At 35.5% G+C, this 21,766-nt stretch overlaps 1 protein-coding gene across 1 annotated transcript; it reads right to left on the minus strand.

The window, feature by feature from the left end:
• Positions 1-867: 867 nt before the first annotated feature.
• LOC148950085 (uncharacterized) lies at positions 868-1,221 on the minus strand. The gene has a single exon (XM_089091776.1). The coding sequence runs from the start codon at positions 1,219-1,221 to the stop codon at positions 868-870; it is 354 nt and encodes a 117-aa protein (XP_088947902.1).
• Between the last annotated feature and the right edge of the window lie 20,545 nt (positions 1,222-21,766).

Raw genomic sequence — 21,766 nt, forward strand, 5'->3', positions numbered from 1 at the left:
GAATGAGCCCTTTTTGAAGTTTCTGCGACAACACTTTCTATGAAAAGCCTTATATGCCCCAAGGGCATAACTTACAACCCTTGCCCTGAGGGTTTTTGGGGAGGGGGTTGTCATCCTCAAAGACCTAATTTCCAGAACTTTCGACTTCGTTGAACAAAAAGGCTATCTCAAAATTTTGATTGCATGTGTCTGGGGAAAAGGTGGCCGTTAGAGGGGTGTTAGTTGCCCACCAATTTTCGAATATTAAAAAGGGCACAAGCCCTTTTAATTTCCAATCGAACGAGCCTTTTTTGAAGTTTCCACGACAACGCTTTCTATAAAAACCTTATGCGCCCCCAGGGCATACTTACAACCCTTGCCCTGAATTATGTGGGGGAGTTTCCTCCTCAAAAACAGAATTTTTATCTGGAAATCAACTATGCTGAACAAAATAGCTATCTCAAAATTTTGATTGGATGTGCTTGGGGAAATGGTGGGTGTGGAAGGGGTGTTAGTTGCCTTCCATTCATTTTCGACTATTAACCCTTAACTGGTAGGGTGTTTTTTATAACACTCATGGTAGGGTGGGGTCAAAATGACCCCAATTTTCTGAAGGGTACCAGTGAATAAAATATTTAGATGGAAACATGAGCTTTTATTTTCAAATATATTGACATAACTACCATTGAAACCAATAAAAAATTAGTTTATAGATCTAGCTTTAGCGAACAGTCACTGTATGTTCCTTACAGACACTATTGTTAGAGTTAGCATAGCATAGGCTAGTCTTGCGGTCCTTTTCCTGGTACAGATACCACATGGAGCTCATTTGGTTGTAGAATGTTGTTCCCCAGTGTTCTGGCTTTCTGCAAAGGGAATACCAGCAATCTAGCATGTAAGTCGACGAAGTTCTCGTGGCAGAACTTTGTTTGAAGATCTGATGGTGCAAAATGGTCGGACCAAAGCCATACCTAACCTTATGAGGACCTCACAGCAGGAAATGATCTTTTCTTGATTGCTAGCTTGATTTACAAGCACAGAAACGTTCACACCAGCAACGTCTAAATGAGCAAAAAACACTGTCATTGGCCAACGGCGTGTTCTACGGCTTGTGGTATAGTTCGCACATTTCTGGTCCAAACTGTCAACTCTACTCCCTGTTGAGTTGTAAAATTCAATAATTTCCGGTTTTCCCGTGTATTCGTCGACTTTAGGAGTGTGATGCAGTGATGATATAAACATGACGGCCTTGCTTTTTTGGCACACATGAAACCACTGTTTTATCACTTTTAAAGCCAAAGAGTGAACTCCGGTCCTGGCGAGTTTTGTTCTGCAGGAAACTTTCAGGTATTTCGCGTTTGTTTTTCTTTACAGTCCCTACATAGGTCACTTTCTGTTTTAGAAGCTCATCCACGAGCTGAACGGAACTGTATCAATTGTCAGCCGTGATATTCGGCCGGGGCAAAAGAAAATGTTAAAGTTTTCCATATGAATAACTTTTCGACACTGAAATCCGGAAAGAAAAGGTGAAAAAGGCCAAAACAGAGATATTAAAAAGTGAAATGCAACTAGAATTTACAAAAAGCAATTAAGTCATTCTTGGCAATGACAGAAACGTGCAATACTAGCAACAAATATCATATTTCTTCAAAAAACTAAATCTTCATTTTCCTTTTTTTGTAACGTTAATGGTAGGGTGGAGTCAAAATGACCCCAGGCCACTTTTACCTCCTCTACCTTTGCTGCCAGCTACTCGACTGATTTTATGCTTCAGCACTACTAAGTTTCCAGTGAATACACGAGAAAACAGCGCTTTTGCTCCTAATGGCATAGGAGGAATACACTCTCAAAGGGTCCTTGGGGTCAAAAACACCCCACCCTACCAGTTAAGGGTTAAAAAGCACATAAGCCACTCCAATTTCCAATCGAATGAGCCTTTCCGACGTTTCTACGATAACTCCTTCGATACGAAGGGCCCTGATCTAAGACCAAGAACAAAAAATAAATAATACATTGTGGCAAATATTGTTCTTTACTTAGGCAGCGCTATTGCGCTGCCTATGATAAAGTTGATAAATTTTGTCTTAAGGAGCACAGGAAAGGCAATGGGAGACGACGGAATCAAATGGGGAGGAAAAACTTGTCTGGACTTAGATTATACTGATGATTTAAGCATCCTAGATGAAAGTGTGAGCAAAATGAATGAATGAAAATGAAAACCTTTAGAGGTTTTGCGACTTCAGGAGCTAGAATAAGGTTAAAAATTAATGTTAAGAATACTAAGTCACCAAGGCTAGGAATAAGTGAATATGAAAAAGTGACGTTGAGTAACGAAAAGATTGATTAGGTGGATAGCTTCCCTTACCTTTGTAGCATTATTAGTAAAGACAATGGGAGCAGTGAAGATGTTAAAAATAAAATTAACCAAGGCTCAGGGTGTTTTTTCACAGTTAAAAAATGTTTGGAAGAATAGGAAGCCAAACCAAGATTAGAATTTAGGAAGCTACAGTGATGACAGTGGTCAAATATGTCTCTGAAGCATGGGCGTTCCGAAACGCGGATGAAGATTTGCTAGATATTTTCCAGAGAAATTGCCAACGGATTGTTCTAGGTACGCGGCTGACTAACCGTATTTCCAACAGTAGGCTGTACGAAAAGTGTGGTTCAATCAGGCTTTTTAGGGCTATATTGAAGGAAAAGATGTGATGGCTAGGGCACGTTTTGCGGATGAAGGAAGACCGATTGCCGAAGATTTTCCTTTTCGGCCAACTGTTTAGGGCTAAACAGAAAGCAGGTCCTCCGCGGTTGGGGTAGGTGGATGTCATAAGGAAAGATTTAAAGGAAATGGGAACTTCCTGGGAGGGTGTAAAGAGGGAAGCTTTCAATAGATTGGGATGGAGGAGGAGCACGTATAGCTGTGTTGGCCTCAGGCGGCTTGATGCTGTCATGAGTTGTTAATAGTAGTAGTAGTAGTAGTAGTAGTAGTAGCAGTAGTAGTAGTAGTAGTAGTAGCAGTAGTAGTAGTAATAGTACTACCAGCAGTAGTAGTAGTAGTACTAGCAATAGTAGTAGTAGTAGTAGTAGTAGTAGTAGCAGTTTGTACAGCTCACTGTTTGAGATAAGGTCAGTCAGTCGGGTACCCAAAACAATCTGTAAGCAATTTCTCTGGAAAAAAATCTAGCAAATCCTACTTCGTCTTTCGGAGCGCCCACGCTTCAGGACCATGCTTGATTTCTGTGATCATTTTAGCTTCCGAAATTCTTATCTTTGTTCGCATGCTTATCTTCCTGTTCTTCCAAACTTTTTTCAATTGTGAATAAACACTCTGGGTCTTGGCTATTCTACTTTTGACATATTCATGTCACCCAACGTCTTCACTGATAATATTACCTAGGTAAGCGAAGCTGTCCACTTGATCGATCTTCTCGTTAGTGCATTATTAGTGCCGCTATTTTTGATTTTATAGGAAAGAGTCCCTCGTACCAATTATAGGGGAAGGAATGCCTAACCTCCTCCCGATATTTCCCACTGCTTGAAACTTTTGAAAATTAGTGCTATTTCAAATTTTCTAATACCATTTATCTGTTTTGACTAATGAATCTTCAATTAAGTAATAGAACCGAGGATGAAGAAAGAAGTATTTAGACACTTTCAGTCTTGTTTTTTATTTTTATTAATAAAGAAACAAGTTTTTCAACTGAAAGTAAGGAGAAACATTAAATCTAACAGCAATTATTCCGTAGATGATGGGGTTGCCCTCCTCCTCAATACCTTGCTCTTCACGCTAAAGTTTTCAGCACTTTTAAAAAAGCTTTCTATTCTAGTTAAAAGGCCCTTTTGTTTCAAGAGTCATTCCTACAACATTGTGTCAACCAGTAACACTTTAGAGTAAAGAGCAAGGTATTGAGTAGGGGGGTATCTCCTTCATATACAGAAAAATTTCAGTTCGTTCTGAGTTTTAATGTTGCTCTTTACTTTCAGTTGAAAAAACTTGTTTCTTTTATTTAATTTCTGATCGTTTTTAAATAATGCCCGTAAAACTGGCTCACCCTTCATGAAAAATTACCTCCCCTCACGGGAAACTTCTCCGTGGAAAATTCATCACACGTAACATACATCCAATCGCAAAATTCCCTCCGGACAATTTCTTCCTTGCTGAAAATTCCCCCTTTACCATCGTAAAATGTCTTCCGGACGATTTTGCCTCAAAAAACTCTCCTTAGCATAATATCATTTGAAAAAGACTTTAATTTCTAATCGTTTACCCGATCGCTCCGGAAATCCTCCCTTCTGTGGAAATCCAAACCCGATTTTTTCCCGGAAGTCCAGTTCAGACTTTTACCGGAAATCCAAACCCACTGGAAATTTTCCGCAGAACTTCCCCACATGCAAAACTGTGTGAAGCGTGGGGTAATTCTCTAAAGAAATACTGTCTTATCGATCCCCAGTGGGGTTGATCAAGCCTCTACGAGGACAAGACCTAGGGTAGCGTGGTAGGCAGAATTCGTATCCCACCGCTGCCACCAATATGAAGTCTGGGGTATTTCTCTAACGAAATACATCTAATCGGCCCCCAGTAGGGGATGATTAAGCCTCCATGAAGACAAGAACTTGGGTGGTAGCGTGGTAGGCAGAGTTGGTATCTACTCAAGATGTTGCTAGAATTACTTTAATGAACAAATAAACAAAATACAATACTAATGCACACTCGTTAACAGTCTTCCTAAAGCCGTAGAGAATCCGAGCTATAGTCAACTTGCACTGGCTGGCACAGTTGATTTGGAGGTGGCTGCTACACTCTCCAAGCTCGCCGTCTATAGTTGGCTAGAGAAGGTTACTGGAATTCTCCGACGGCATTTGATGTGGAGGTTGTTGTTACCGTATATTATAGAAAGGTGGAGGTTGCTCGAACTGTCCCAGTAATGTTCCTCTAACCACTTATTGTCACTGTTGGTTCTGAAACTGAACTGTCCACTAGTTGTGTCTTTTGCCCCCTCTTCTCTTCCAGGTCCCAGGTATAGAATCCCAGTTCAATGATCCCCAAAGTAGCCTCTCATTGGCTGGCAGGTCTTGGTCATGGTAAACCACAACCTTGAAGAAAAAGGAAGGCAGAAACAGGCACTAAAACAGTACATACCAAAAATATACCCTTAAAGTAATAAAACACTAAATACGACAAATAGACTTATATTTAACTTGCATAGGCCTAGCGACAATCTTTACAATTGAGTTGGCAATGAGAAAGTAAGAACTACAGAAAGAATCTTGTATAGGAAGTCTGTCAAATCCCCCTGTGTAAAATTTACCCTGGAACGCTCACCCCCGGAAAACTCCCTCTCCATGGAAAATTATCCCCATGGAACCCCCCCCCCGAAACACAAAGTCACCCCCTCCCCCCGAAAAATGTTTGTATCCTTCCCAATAACAGACACTATGCGCAAACAATGGGTAAATTCCAAAACGTACAGCCCTTTCCCCACGTAAAATTCCCTTGGGGCAATTCTATCCTCGCTAAAAAAAAAAAAAACTCCCCACAAAGTTTCTTGCGGACGATTTAGCCTGAAAAATTCTCCTTAGCATATTTTCATTCAAAACAGACTTAAATTTCTAATAATTTTTCCGATCATTCCGGAAATCCCCTCTTCCGTATAAATCTTTTCCTGGAACTACAAACCTGCTGAAAATTTTCCCCGGAGCATCTCCACATGCAAAATTGAGTTGGCTAAGAGAAAATAAGACACATAAAAGAAATTTAGTTTAGGAATTCTATCCTATCCCCAAGTGTAAAATTTCCCACGAAAAGTTCCCTCCTCATGGAAAATTCCACCCCCGGAAAATTCCCTCCCCATTGAAAATTCTCCCCATGGAAACCAACCCCAAACAAAAAATACCCCTCCTCCTCCCGAAAATGTCTGTATGTTTCCCAATAGCAGATATTATACGCAAACAATGGGCAAGTCTTGTAACTTACAGCCCTTTCCCCACAGACTGTGGGGGGTCATGTTACCTCTAAAGGCAGTGTTATAGGATCTTTCAACTATGTTGAAGAAATTGGCTATGTCAAAAATTTTTCGAACGACTTGGGGGAAAAGGGGCGTGAGAGGGGGCTAGTTGACAGTAGAATGCCTTGTATGGATACTACCGCTGCTATAGGAAAGCATTTCTGCCGCTGATATAAGAATCATAGTTCTATTCTACGGGACCTATCAATCTTTTCAAAGAGAGTGAGTCTTTTCAGCCCCTCGCCTGGCCTTATACTTGGGGTAGATTATGTTCCTTACCAAGCAAAGCGATCATACAGGTTTTGAAAGTATTGATGAGATTTTGTAATGCAAACAGACTGGTGTATGAGGCAACATCCATTTTTTGGAGCCAAGCGGAGAGAGAGGAGGCTACTCCATATACGGTAACTTGATTAGTAATTAGATTCAAATAAAAGGAGTGATTTTTATTGTAGTTCATATTAGTTGGAGAATTGAATTAAGAGAGAATAGTTTATTTGAGACGATATTAGTAGAGAAAATGAGTGGAACATTTACACTATTGGAGCTTGATGGTGGAGCAGGTAGCAGGTACAAGCTACCACTTTTGGTACAAGAGTACCAAACGTGGCTGTAGAAATAACACGAGGATGTAGACTAAGCCTTGAATGGGACGATATGTATGGTAGATATGTGATATCATTGAGCAAATTTAAAATGGAGGAGCAATTATGTTTTGCTGCGAAACTGAATATTGTGCACATAAATAGACTTCAAGCTGCATTAGATGCACTAGTGAAATATATTGATGAAAATAAATTGAATCATTGATTATTATTATTGTTGTAATTATGCTCAATAGAACTGTTTCTAAATCGATGATATTTTTCTTTCGTGGATGATTACAGAACTGTGAATGATGAAAAGTTGTATCATTTACCAAAAAATAACTTTACTTGCGAAAAAAAGGGTATAGCATTTGCAAATTGGACTGTTTGAACGATATTGATTTTTGATTGAATAATAGGGATGTGAATGATCCTAATTTGCGAATTGGATTGTATGAAGGTGGTAAAAAAAAGGGTTAAACTAATCACCAGTTAAGGTAAGCCCGAAGGGTTTATTAACTCATAGCTTATTTATTATAAATTTGAAAGAGCATCAATCTATGGGAATGGTTAACAATGATAAAATTGTCTTGTGACTTGACCTCGCTTTACTTCTTCGATGTGTTCTGTATAATACACAAGTGGCGTTTGAACAGTGTTGTCAATTTAAAATATGGTCTAGCGTTATAGTATACTAAAAAGTTGATGCTAAGAGAGATGTATATGGCAAGAAAAGAATTTTAATAAGGAAATTCAGAACAATCAATATAAATACTTACAAATCAAGTAGTGAGTCATACATGAGTAGGAGCAATCATGGATCATAAGCAACCACGACCATAACCATAAGGGTCCTCAACCCCCCAAAGGTCCTCTATACCCACTCACCAATAGAGCCCCTCCCCTCCCTCTTTTTGGCCCCCGCCCCCTATTTTTTCGAATTTTTTTTTTAAGTTTTTTTTTTACTTTTTTTTCATTATTTTTTTTTAACATGTTATATTTTTTCAATTTTTTTTACATGTCTTCGAATGAGATGAAACATACTTAAAACATTGAAAAATCACATTTAATATTTTCCAAACTCAAAATGAGAATGGTATTGATATCTTAGTCATGGCCTTTACTATTAGAAAAATAATGTTTGTAGTAGCACTTTTTTTTATCCGACAAATTTTTTATTTTTTTTGGACTGAAATTATTCAACTTTTTTTTACGTATCTTAAATGACATGAAATATGCTTATGGCTCTAACAATTGTACTCTATGATTGCTCAGAGACACGATGCGGCCCCACTCTAAGTGAACCTGAATTAACCCAACTTTTTGCATGTCTCTCTCACTATGACTGTGTGTCTGAGCGGGTGTGCTGCTATTTATAACTGGTCTAACCTAAATTCAACGCAACGATGCATAAGGTCAAAATAAATAGACCTTGGATCTTATGTATGTTATCTGATGTATCCAATGAGTTTGTTATTTACTTACAATTTTTTAATAATTTCTTGAATGAAATTTCTGTATTTTGTATCAATAAGTGAAATTAAAGAGTGATTTCGTAACTTAGTTATTGGCAATTCTTTCTTAATTTCTTAAAGAAAATTTCCATATTGTGTGCTCAAGAGGTGAATTCAAGAAAGAGTTTGTTACTTACTTACTATTTTTTTATAATTTCTTGAACGAAATGTCTGTATTGTGTATCTAGGAGGAGAATTCAAGAAAGAGTTTCTTACTTACTTACTTGCAATTTTTTCATAATTTCTTGAATGAAATTTCCGCATTGTGTATCCAAGAGGTGAATTCAAGAAAGAGTTTGTTACTTACTAACAATTTTTTATAGTTTCCTGAATGAAATTTCTGTATTGTGTATCCAGGAGGAGAATTCAAGAAATAGTTTGTTACTTACTTACAATTTTTTCACAATTTCTTGAGTGAAATTGCTGTATTGTCTGTCCAGGAAGCGAGTTCAAGAAAGAGTTTGTTTGCAAAATGTTTTCCATAATTTCCTGAATTAAATTTCTGTATTGTGCATCCAAACGGCGAATTCAAGAAAGAGTTTGTTACTTACTAAGAATTTTGTCATAATTTCTTGATTGAAATGTCTTTTTGTTTATCCAAAAAGCGAATTCAAGAAAGAGTTTGTTACTTACTTACTTACAATTTTTTCATAATTTCCTAAGTGAAGTTTCTGCATTGTGTATCCAGGAGGAGAATTCAAGAAATAGTTTGTTACTTACTTACAATTTTTTCACAATTTCTTGAGTGAAATTGCTGTATTATCTGTCCAGGAAGCGAGTTAAAGAAAGAGTTTGTTTGCAAAATGTTTCCCATAATTTCATGCATTAAATTTCTATATTATGCATCCACATGGCGAATTCAAGAAAGAGTTTGTTACTTACTTAGAATTTTGTCATAATTTCTTGAATGAAATGTCTTTTTGTTTATCCAAGAGGCGATTTCAGGAAAGAATTTGTTACTAACTTACTTATAATTTTTTCATAATTTCCTAAATGAAGTTTCTGCATTGTGTCTCCAAGAGGTGACTTCAAGAAAGAGTTTGTTACTTACTTACAATTTTTTCAATAATTTATTGAATGAAATTTTCGTATTGTATATACAAGAGTTGAAATCAATAAAGAGTTTGTCGCTTACTGACGATTTTTTCATAATTTCGTGAATGAATTATCTGTATTGTGTATCCAAGAGGTGAAATCAATAAAGAGTTTGTTACTTACTTACAAATATTTTCATAACTTCTTGAATGAAATTTCCGTATTGTGTATCCAAAAGGGGACTTCCAGAAAGAGATTGTTACTTACTTAGAATTTTTTCATAATTTCTTGAAAGAAATTTCTGCATCGTGTATCTAAGACGTGAAAACGATAAAGAGTTTGTTACTTACAATTTTTTCATAATTTCTTAAATGAAATATCTTTTTTGTTTATCCAGGTGGCGAATTCAAGGAAGAATTTGCTACTTACTTACATTTTTTTTCATAATTTCTTAAATGAAATTTCTGCATTGTGTATCCAAGAGATGACTTCAAGAAAGAGTTTGTTACTTACTTACAATTTTTTTTCATAATTTCCTGAATTAAATTTCTGTATTGTGCATCCAAACGGCGAATTCATATAAGAGTTTGTTACTTACTTACTTACATTTTTCCCCTAATTTCTTAAATTAAGTTTCTGCATTGTGTATCAAGAGGTGACTTCAAGAAAGACTTTTTTACTTACTTACAATTTTTTCATAATTGATTGAATAAAATTTATGTATTGTTTATCCAGGAAGAAAATTCAAGAAAGAGTTTGTTGCTTACTTAGTTTTTTTTCATAATTTCCTGAATTAAATTTCTGTATTGGGCATCCAAACGGTGAATTCAAGAAAGAGTTTGTTGCTTACTTAGAATTTTGTCATAATTTCTTGAATGAAATGTCTTTTTTGTTCATCTAGGTGGCGAATTCAAGGAAGAATTTGTTTCTTACTTACTTACTAACTTACTTACAATTTTTTTCAAAAATTCTTAAATGACGTTATCGCATTGTATATCCAAGAGGTGACTTAAAGAAAGAGCTCATTACTTACTGGTGTTTTTTTCATAATTTCTTGAGTGAAGATGCTTTACTGAGTATCCAACAAGTGAAATGAATATAGTTTGTTACCGATTTGCAATTTTTTCATAGTTTCTTGAATGAAATATCTGTATTGTGCATCCAAGAGGTGAAATCAATTAAGAGTTTGTTACTTACTTACAAATATTTTCATAATTTCTGAAATGAAATTTCTACATCGTGTATCCAAGACGTGAAAACAATAAAGAGTTTGTTACTTACTTAGAATTTTGTAATAATTTTTTGAATGAAATGTACTTTTTGTTTATCCAGGAGGCGAATTTAAGAAATAATTTGCTACTTACTTACAATTTTTTTCATAATTTCTTAAATAATATTTCTGCATTGTGTATCCAAGAGGTGACTTCAAGAAAGAGTTTGTTGCTTACTTACAATTTTTTTCATAATTTCCAGAATTAAATTTCTGTATTGTGCATCCAAACGGTGAATTCAAGAAAGAGTTTGTTACTTACTAACTTACATTTTTTTTCCTAATTTCTTAAATGTTGTTTTTGCATTGTGTATCTAAGAGGTGACTTCAAGAAAGAGTTTTTTACTTACTTATTATTTTTTCATAATTTATTGAATGAAATTTCTGTATTGTGTATTCAAGAGGTGAAAACAATAAAGAGTTTGTTACTTACTTGCGATTTTTTCATAATTTCTTGAATGAAGTATCTGTATTGTGTATCCAAGAAGTGAAATCAATAAAGAGTTATTTACTTACTTACAAATATTTCCATAATTTCTTGAATGAAATTTCCGCATTGTGTATCCAAGAGGGGACTTCAAGAAAGAGATTGCTACTCACTTAGAATTTTGTCACAATTTCTTGAATGAAATGTCTTGTTGGTTTATCCAGGTGGTGAATTCAAGGAAGAATTTGTTACTTACATACTTAAATTTTTTTCATAATATCTTAATTGAAGTTTCTGCATTATGTATCCAAGAGGTGACTTCGAGAAGGAGTTTGTTACCTACTTGCAATTTTTTCATTATTTCTTTAATGAAATTTCCATATTGTGTATCCAAGAGGGCACTTCAAGAAAGAGATTGTTATTTACAAACAACCCTCGCCCTCAGACTCAGTGGCGGATCCAGGGGTGAGGGGGGCGCCCCCCTAGTGTAGTCTAAAGTAGTTCAATTTACTTAATTAACTCAAGTTTGCGTTAATTAAACTTGCTCCTAACGCAAGTTTATCGAATCAACCTATTTTGCACCCCCCCCCCTAATTTTTTTTTTCGGGTCAACCTATTTTGCGCGAAAAAAAAATTCTGGATCCGCCCCAGCTCTGACTCTTTGGGATTGTTTCAACCCCAAAGACCTAGTTATATGATCTTTGGACTGTTTTGAACAAATGTCTATCTCAAAATTTACATCAGATGCATTTTGGGAAAATAGACCGTAAAAGGGGGTGGTGCTAATTGCCCTCGATCACTTGAACTCTTAAAAAGGGCACTAGAACTTCTGATTTCCAATCCAATGAGTCTCCTCCGAAGCTTATACGACCACCATTTCCATAAAATCTTTATATGCCCCTGGGGCAAAGCCTACAAGCCTTGCCCTAAGGGCTGTGGGGGGGGGGGGTTCAGACACAATTACTGGATCTTTCAACCACGCTGAGCAAACTGGCTATCTCAAATTTTGATTGGATGTATCTGGAAAAACGATGGGCGATGGGCGTAGGGGGCGTATCTGGGAAATGTATGCATGCATTGTCATGACAGTAAGGAATTAAATTTCTTTGGAGTACCGAAAAAATTCAACTCTTATGTTGGTGGATATGCGAGATTGAGATCTCCAGAGATGATTGCACTCAAAGAGAATGCCAACATAAAAATAATCATCGATGATACAAGACAACTCCTTGCTACTGTTGCTGGTAACACATTACATACTGATACATCCTATCGTGAGCTTTCGGGTAATACCATTGAACGGAAGGTCAAAAGAAGACAGGCCTACTCTTCTACTAATATCATAAATCATATCTTGTCTACGTGCCGAAACTGTTACCTATGTATAAATATTATGATAATAGACAGTGAATTTGCCCGAAAAATCAAAAGGGCAGTGGCAGAAAATATAACTAAGGAATAAATAGATGAATTGGTTAAAAACAAAGTACCAGCAAACGTTACTACCATTAATCAAACAGTCAATGAGCCAAATAATACCAAAGACGAAAAGTATATTGAGCCTGTCGATGAAACACCTGTAAAAGTTGTGTATGACTCAAAATAAATAATAATTATTCTACCGATTACGAACTAAGAGAAGACAATAGCTACAATATCAAGAGAGAACATGGTGAACTATTTTATGGAACAGATTCAAAATGTTCAAAGTTGATCATTGATATTAATAATGTATCATAATATATTTTTCTATTAATATTATACATATCATTATTTCATTGAAAATATATTCTATTTTACCTTGCAATGCGTTTATTATTTTTAGATTTTGCTAGCATATCAAACGTTTAGAATGACAATTAAAATATCATAGATATAACAAAAGGAATTTGCATACATCTATTATCAGACACATAAGATAACATTGACAAAATCTAGGTATCAGAATGAATAAATTCTTTATCAACATCCTTTGTTGGATATGTCATTATAAAAAAATTGTAAGTAAGCAAAAAACTCTTTCTTGAAGTCACCTCTTGGATACATAATGCAGAAACTTCATTTAAGAAATTAGGAAAAAAATTGTAAGTAAGTAACAAACTCTTTCTTGAAATCACCTCTTGGATACACAATGCAGAAATTTCATTTAAGAAATTATGAAAAAATTGTAAGTAAGTAGCAAATTCTTCATTTAATTCGCCTCCTGAATAAATAAATAAACATTTAATTCAGGAAATTATGACAAAATTGTAAGTAAGTAACAAACTCTTTATTGTTTTTACCTATTGTATACACAAAGCAGATATTTCTTTCAAGAAATTATTAAAAAGTTGTAAGTAAGTAACAATCTCTTTCTTAAAGTCCCCTCTTGGATACACAATGCAGAAATTTAATTTAAGAAATTATGAAAAAAATGTAAGTAAGTAGCAAATTCATTCTTGAATTTGCATCCTGGATAAACAAAAAAGACATTTCATTCAAGAAATTATGACAAAATTCTAACTAAGTAACAAACTCTTTATTGTTTTCACGTCTTGGATACACGATGTAGAAATTTCATTCCAGAAATTATGAAAAAACAATCTCGAGGGTTGCGAGGGTTGTAAGTTATGCTCCGGGGACATATAAGCTTTTTATGGAAGGGGTGGCTGTGTCAACTTTAAAGGAGACTCATTTGATTGTAATTTTAAAGCTATAGTTCCCTTTTAAGAGTTGAAAGGGATGGAGGGCAACTAGAGAATGTTGAGGGGAATGTTGAACTAAAGTAAACACGTTATGTGCATGGGGATTGTCAAAAGGGCGCAACTCATTAATTTCTGGATATTTCTGGATACTAGTACTATCGCTATTACTATTAATATAAGTACTGTTAATACAAATACTAATCCGATGACTACTGTTACAACTATGCCTAAGGGTATCAAGGTGAAATTTTATGGAATTTTTCTTAGGGGAGGGGGGGGGAGGGTGAACTTAATCGCATTACACCTTCTGTATGCAGGTTGTCAAAAGGGCACAACAGTAATATCTTAGGAACAGTTTGGCGTGTGAATTTGAACCTAACATGGCTTGTTGTTGGGGATGTTGAAGTATCCAAAAGAAAATATTTGTATCCTATTGCTACTGCTTCTACTCATACTACTGCTACTATTATTGCTCCCACTTCTACTACTACTGGCACTAAAGCTAAGGCTACTATTATTAATTCTACTGCTACTACTACTGCTACTGCTTCTACTATAACTAAGGGTATTAAGGCGAAAGTTTTGATAAGTATTGAAACTGTATTGAACTAAAGGAGGATTAGAATATCCTTTTAAGGGACACACAGGGGTGGAGGGGGCTCGCCCCCTCTAAGATCTATTTTGAATTTCTTGACATTTCTTATTTAAATTATCAACAATTTTTTTCATTGCCCCCCCCCCACCACCAGAATAAAATTCTAGTGTACGTGCCGGATCTTCAAATAAGAAAAAGTATTACCATACTTTAAAAGTATTCTATAAAAGTATTCCATATTACCGTATTACTGTAGTATTGTATTAAATAAAAAAAAAGTTTTTTAACTGAAAGTAAGGAACGACATTAAAACTTAAAACGAACAGAAATCATTCCGTATATGAAAGGGGCTGTCCCCTCCTCAACGCCTCGCTCTTTACGCTAAAGTTTTTTATTGTTTAAACAAGATAGAGTTGTGAGAAAATCAAACTTTAGCGTAAAGAGCGAGGCGTTAAGGAGAGAACAGCCCCTTTCATATACGGAATAATTTCTGTTCGTTTTAAGTTTTAACGTCGTTCCTTACTTTCAGTAAAAAAAACTTGTTTTTTTTTATTTATTTTTTGAACGTTTTTGAATTAATGCAGGTATTGATTTTGGCTCACCGTACATGAATAATTAAAAAAAAAATTGCATATTAATTTTACTTTTTTTGGTTAAATGGCTTCCTCGAAACTTGTTTAATTGTATTTACGAATGTTTTTATTAGTCATAAATATACGTAACTTACGAATTAACTTACGTAACGAACTTCTATATTCACATAATTTTAATACGTATATTAGGGGGTTCACCCCCTTGTCAATACCTTGATCTTTAAGCTAAAGTTCGAATTTTGTTCCAATTCTTTAAAAAAGACCCTTTAATCACAAAGGCCGTTAATTAGAATAAATAGCTCTTATGAAAGTACAAAATAAATCTTTGGCTTAAAGAGCGAGGTATTTACTAGGGGGTGAACCCAATCATATACGTAATATTTTCTGTTCGTTTTAAGTTTTGACGTTGCTCCTTACTTTCAGTTGAAAAAATTGTTTTTTTTTTTTATTTAATTTCTGATTTTTTTTTCAATATTGCTGGGAAATCCGGCGCCCCCTTCATGTCATTTTAAAAGACATAATTATCATATTTTCGACCATGGTGAACAAAATGGCTATCTCAAAATTTTGATCGGGTGACTTTGGGAAGAAAATGAGCGTGGGAGGGGGCCTAGTTGCCCTCCATGTTTTTTGGTTACTTACAAAGGGCACTAGAACTTTTAATTTTCTCTTCAATGAGCCCTTCCACGATATTGTAGGACCACTGGGTCGATACGATTACCCCTGGAAAAAAAAAATAAACACGCATCCGTGATCTTTCTTCTGGCAAAAAATGCAAAATTCCACATTTTTGTAGATAGGAGCTTGAAACCTCTAGGGTAGGGTTCTCTGATACGCTGAATCTGATGGTGTAATTTTCATTAAGGCTCTAAAAATTTTATGGGGCCTCTCCCCCCTTTTTCAAAAATAAGCCAAATTTTCTCAGGCGCGTAACTTTTGATGGGTAGGACTAAACTTGATGAAACATATATATTTGAAATCAGCATTAAAATCTGATTTTTTTTTATGTATCTATTGGTATCAAAATCCCGTTTTCTAGAGTTTCGGTTACCATTGAGCCGGGTCGCTCCTTACTTACAGTTCGTTACACGATCTGTTTCATATTACTATAAAAGTATTCAGTAATTCCTTCGCGGAAATTTTATCGATTATAATTTTCAAAGTAAATGCTTCTTCTTAGCGTTGTGACACCAAAATCAGAAACTGTGATGGATATACGCCAATGATCTCTCACTAATTTAAGCTTTTAGTGCACAAAAAACCGCATGCTTACCACAATTCTACAAGTGGTTTGTAATTTTTGTCATCCGCGTTTTTGCGAATGCCACAAATTGCAACACTTATTTTTATCTTTATTGTTATTACTATGTTTCAAGAAACTTGTCTTCAAAATATAATTAGACTCATCTTTCAAATATAACAGTTTAAGGATGTTAATAACATTTTTTTTAAGCTGTCGTAAAAAATACTCAATTTAAGTTTTAATTTTATTTACTCTAAGTTAATATCCGGGATTTCCAGTTGGTTTCACCCTGTAGAACTTTGGCCAAATTTGGCGCGTTACATTTTATGTAAAAATCCGGGAAGGTCTAGAATTGCTAAGCTTACCAACTCAGGGACCAGGGGTGTCAATTCACAAAAATACAGAAGGGGATGCAAAATGCACTTTTCATAGTCTAGGGAAAGGGGCAATTTTGTTGTTTTATCAATTTTATTCAATGAAATTATAAAAAGGGGTATTTTTTTAATGGAAATTCCAAAAAAACATATTTTCAATTAAAATACCAACACACAGTTTTTCAAAACCTAGGGGGCAATTTTCCCCCTTCCTAATTGACACACATGTCAGTATTTAGGGGAGAGGCGCATTCAAATAAATTCAAAGTTCAAAGTTTTTCACACAAGAGAATTTAAATTGAAGAACGTTTCTGAATTTTAGTTCATATGGGCCAAAATTTGCTCTTTACTGAGTTACTATGATTATTTTGAAGCTTCATTTGACTAAATTGATTCATTTAAGGCTTCATTAACTCATGTACAGTGTTGCATGCTTGTACAAAGCTATTATAGGGAGAGTAAGTCAAGGGTACCAGCTCACAAAAATATAAGGTGGGGCAAGGATTTGTCTCGTTTTTTATAAAAAGCTAAAACAATATTTTGAAATATAAGGGGTGAGGGGCAATAGCTTCCCTACCCCTCCCAGCTTGGTGCTCCTGGAGTCGGTAGATCCTTCGTTTGATAGCAGGGGCAGAGTATTTCTAACCTTTCCATGAGAAGTCCTTCAGATTTTTCTTTTGCTGAAGACAGATATAGCAATCTTATTTGTATCGTATAACAAAAAGTATCGTAAAATAATAAGATTTTTTAACGAACGTCCTTAAAAATTGGGAATTATTAATAAGAATACAAAACTTTTTTTTAAACATCAAAGCAAAAATCTTTTCATAAATTACCTAGACTTGCAGGTATTTAAACACGTGAAGAATTTAAATGTAACAGAACAGGAAAATATTCTTTTGATAAAATGATGGAAGAAGAAGACATTTCAATGCACAATGCTCAAGAGTGTCCCCAGGATGTGGCTTCGCCCCAGAGAAAGACAAATGCTATGCACATTTTCCTATATGATTGGAAAGCCTCCTGCCAAAACTTTCCAAATTTAAGGTAAAAGTATTGATAAATTTACGGCAAAAAAATATTAGTGAAAGCTTTGACTGAGTATTCAAGTTTGGCCTAGCATTCAAATTCAACCTATCTTTTTAGTTCTTAAGCTGAAAGCTTTTAACTTGCCTGCAGCTCGAATCTTATGGTTTAGCTGTTGACAGTTTAAAGCCTGTAAAAGAGGAAGGTGGGTAGTGGGCTTGCAACCCACTTCCAGAACCGGTGAGGAAAAAGTCTACAAAAAACATCGAAGAAGAAAATAACCGAATTCTTTTTTTGATGGCGAACCTTGGACCCACCCAACGGTCGAGATTTTTGAATGTGAAAATACGACTGAAAAATGGATTTTGTAACGTTCGAACGTTAGCAGAGCTGTCGAAGGCAGAACACCTGGAGAAGGAGATGGCTCACTATCGATTAGACATCATTGTCATCTCGTCAGTTCGACGGCTGGGAAACGGAAAGCAACTTCTCAGCAGTGCAGGTACACCTTAGTCTTCGGTGGCCGTAAAACAAGACGTGACATTAAAGTGGCCGTAGTCATTTCAAAACCTGCGGCCAAATTACTGATTTGCTGGAAACCCTTGAGCAACTGCATTATGGTTGCTCAATTCCATGGGAAGCATGCCAAGATAATCCTGGTTGGGTGCTATGCATCTACTAATGAGGTAACAGATGACGGGTAAGAGGCGTTCTATAACAAACTGAACTATGTCCTCAAATGCGTACCCAGACATGACATCCTCTGTGTCACGGTGGATTTCAATGCGAAGGCTGGCAATAATGGAGACTATTGTGTCAAGGTTCTTGGAAACCCTGGTATTCAAGAACTGAACGAAAATAGAGAGTTGTTAATAGAAATTATTCAGTCCAATGGCTTGGTTGTTGGCGCCACCCTCAAAGATATCTGCAAGTACTCCTGGACTTCACATGACAGACGGAAAAAAACTACATCGACCACTCTCTTATAAGTAAAAATTGGCAAACACTGCTGCGCAATGTTCGCATATTCTGTACCTTATGGTTGCCAAAATCAGAGTTAAGCTGTTGGCCCCAAAAGCGGGGAAAACTGTTAGGCAACGGCCCTAAGACTACCGAAAACTGAACGATCGAGAAACCTGGTCGCAGTATGCATCGAAGCTTACCAACAGGCTCGAAGCCCTCGGTCAACTGAGAGTTAAAGACCCGGAGACAGCTTGGATGGCTATCAGACAAACTTACAATGAGAAACACTTGGCCTGAAAAAGTTGTCGTTGGAACAGGGTATCTTCGCATATTACTGGGATCTGATCAAAATGATAGCTGAAAAGGAAAAAGTGCTTCTCAATACGCCGTCCCCTAATGCAATCCAAGCCCTTAAACTGGAGTATTCTATGCTTGATAAGGCTATGAAAAAAAGTGTCCGCGCTGACAAGCGTTGCAGTTTTGAATTAAAAGTTAAGAAGACTGAAGAAGCTGCTAGACAGGGAGATTCTGGATCAGTACACCTTATCACCATAAGGATAGTTTAAAAAAAACGTTCAAAAACAGATGGAACGTCCTCATAAAGTAAATGAAGAACAGTAAAGAGTGATGCTAAAAGCCAAAACTAGTATAAATAAAATTGTGTGATAAGTAAAACTTGAAACAAACTTAAATTACAATTAACGTGTAAATAAAATCTAAAATGAATATTTTAGTACATTATTTTGAACATTTGTAATTAATTTTTAGGTCGAATTTAAAACAAATTTTAATCAAAATAAATTAGAATCAAAGAATTAAAAATAAAATAATTTAATTATTCTTGTAATATATGTTGTTATCAAATGCTTGCTGATAGCACGAGCTGTATATAAATAAATAAAAAAGAACGCATAAAACAAACATGAAACCTAAAGTTTCCATTTAAACGCTGATGGAAAAAATTCGTGGTAATACTTGCCTCCCCCTCCTAGGAAATTCCCTGACGGCACTCAGTACCCTACCCTCATCTCTGCAACTTTTGTGCCGGTAAAAATATGAATAAGCATAATGAATCTTTACGTTACAAAGAGAAAATTTTTTCAGCAATAAGAAGTTAGCTATCACCCTGCAGCATCCGTATTCAAACTTAGGTGAAATGAAGGGAGGTTAGAGATTAATTTCTACCTCTCCCCACCCCAGGCCCTGTTCTACATTTTATCTGGAGAATCTATATTAAATGTCTGATTATTTATAATAACCGTTTATTTCGTATTGACTGCTTGACTTTTTTTAGGAATGAATCTGTCAGGGTGCCTCATTAATGCCCCTGAAACTGGGAAGGTAAATATATGGTTTTTCAATAATTTTGAATTGATTGTATATCTCAAAATTTTCAATTGGTAGGAACTTCGCCCTCCTTGGGATAAAGCTGTAGTTTTGTGCCGCAAAATGGCAGAAAAGGCCATTTTGCTGTGGCATTATCTTTTGAATGCCTAAAAGGGCACTAGAGCTTTTAATTTTCATTGAATAATCCCCCTTCCCGATTTTTTAGGACTAATGGTTTAACAACATCACCCATGAGAAAAAAAAGAAACAAATAAACATGCATCCATGATCCCTTTCTCGAAAAAGAAATGTAGGATTTGACATTTTTGTAGATAGGTGTATAAAACCTCTAAATTCGGGTTCTCTGATATGCTGAATCTGATGGTGTAACTGATCAAGATCATTTGCCTCTTTAAAAGAATTTTCTCCCTTTTTCAAGAAGCAGACAAATTTTTTTAGGTTAATAGCTTCTAATCAGTAACTTTAAACCTGATGAATTTAATATATTTGGAATCACACACGAAGCCAATTCTTTTTACGCATGTATTGCTATCCAAATTTAATTTTTTTAGAGTTTCGGTATCACGAACTATTTGACTAACATTGTTCATATATGTCAGTCCCTTTGAAAATTATTTAGAAAAAACAAGTTTCTTCAACTGAAAGAAAGGATCAATATTAAAACTCAAAACGAACAGAAATTATTACGTATATGAAGAAGTTGTCCCCCTCCTCAATACCTTGCTCTTAACGATACAAGTTTTTAGAAGTTAAAAAAAAAGATTCTTATTATAATTAAACGGCTCTTTGGTTTCAGGAGTCGTTCTTAGAAAATCAGGACAAACATTCAATCTTTAGCGTAAAAAGCAAGGTATCGAAGAGGGGAGGGGCAACCCCTTCACATACGGAATAATTTCTGTTCGTTTTGAGTTTGAATATTGCCCCTTACTTTCAGGTGAAAGTAAGGAGTTCTCCCAAAAAGTATCTGCCCAAATTTTAGCAAAATTTTCATTTATTAAAAAAATCTCATTTGTTAACAAATTTTTCATTTAATTAAATCTGTGTTTCCTTAGTTTATATGGGAAGAGATATGGGAAAAATCAAAATTTCGGAGTCAATTCGCTTATACTTACTGCCAACTGTGCCCTTTCCTTTATTTTAAAAAAAAATAAAAATTTCTAGAATTACAAATTTATTATAAATGTTAGATTATTTATTTGAAATTCTGCACCCCTAAAATTTCTGCACCCGGGGAAGGCACCCCCTCTGTCTCCCCTAAAACTGCCGTTGGCATTAACCAACATTTTTACTCACTACTCTTTAAATTACTGATACTTCAATAATCATTATTATGCGTTGCATTACGTTTGTTAATGCACGCAGTTAATCCGCATTAAATGTGAATTAAATCAGTGGCGTAACTTCCTCAAAATCCTGGGCGGGGGAAACAAAGTTGGAGCTGACTTTCCCAAGTCAAGTGCAAATGACTGCAAAAAATGAAAAATGAGCCATATAGTAATATAAATGCAAAGGTATACTAAAGAAAACTGATCTGTTTCTGTAGATGCTTGAATTTTATAGCCCTATCTTAGTTTTGACAAGATTTTTGAAGACGCTAAATTTCAGCTTGGGGGTGGGGGAAAAATAGGGTCTAGGCGTGGTAGATGCCCCCTGTCCCATAGTAAATTTCGCCCCTGAACTAAATACGAACTAAATTGTAATTGCCACCAGGAAGACACTCTATATTTACTTCAGTGGATAAGCTTTTGTGTAACCAAAGTTTTTCTGTGAAAAATTCAGCTCATTTTGCAACTTGGTGTTTCAACTTGGGTATTCTAATCTACATGGCCGCAAACAAACGCTCCAGGTCACTGTCATACTAAAAGCAAGGATTTAAACATATAATTATCTAACGTAATACACAATATTTATTCAAGAGCAATGAAAATCAAAATAATAATAAACACATTTCAGGGGAGGCCAGAAGCAGCTTTTAATGGAATTTGAGACATTTCCGGTGGCAAAGGTCTTGGGAGCCATAATACCAAAATGACACATTTTATTCTCAGAAACGGAATGTTTTGATAGAAAAAAGATTTCTTTCATAGTCAGGAATTTGGATGATCCCTCTGCCCGAGCGAGATCACT

The sequence above is a fragment of the Artemia sp. Qi Xiang Cuo genome, chromosome 7, assembly GCF_049724085.1.
Source record: "Artemia sp. Qi Xiang Cuo chromosome 7, ASM4972408v1, whole genome shotgun sequence".
NCBI lineage: Eukaryota > Metazoa > Arthropoda > Branchiopoda > Anostraca > Artemiidae > Artemia > Artemia sp. Qi Xiang Cuo.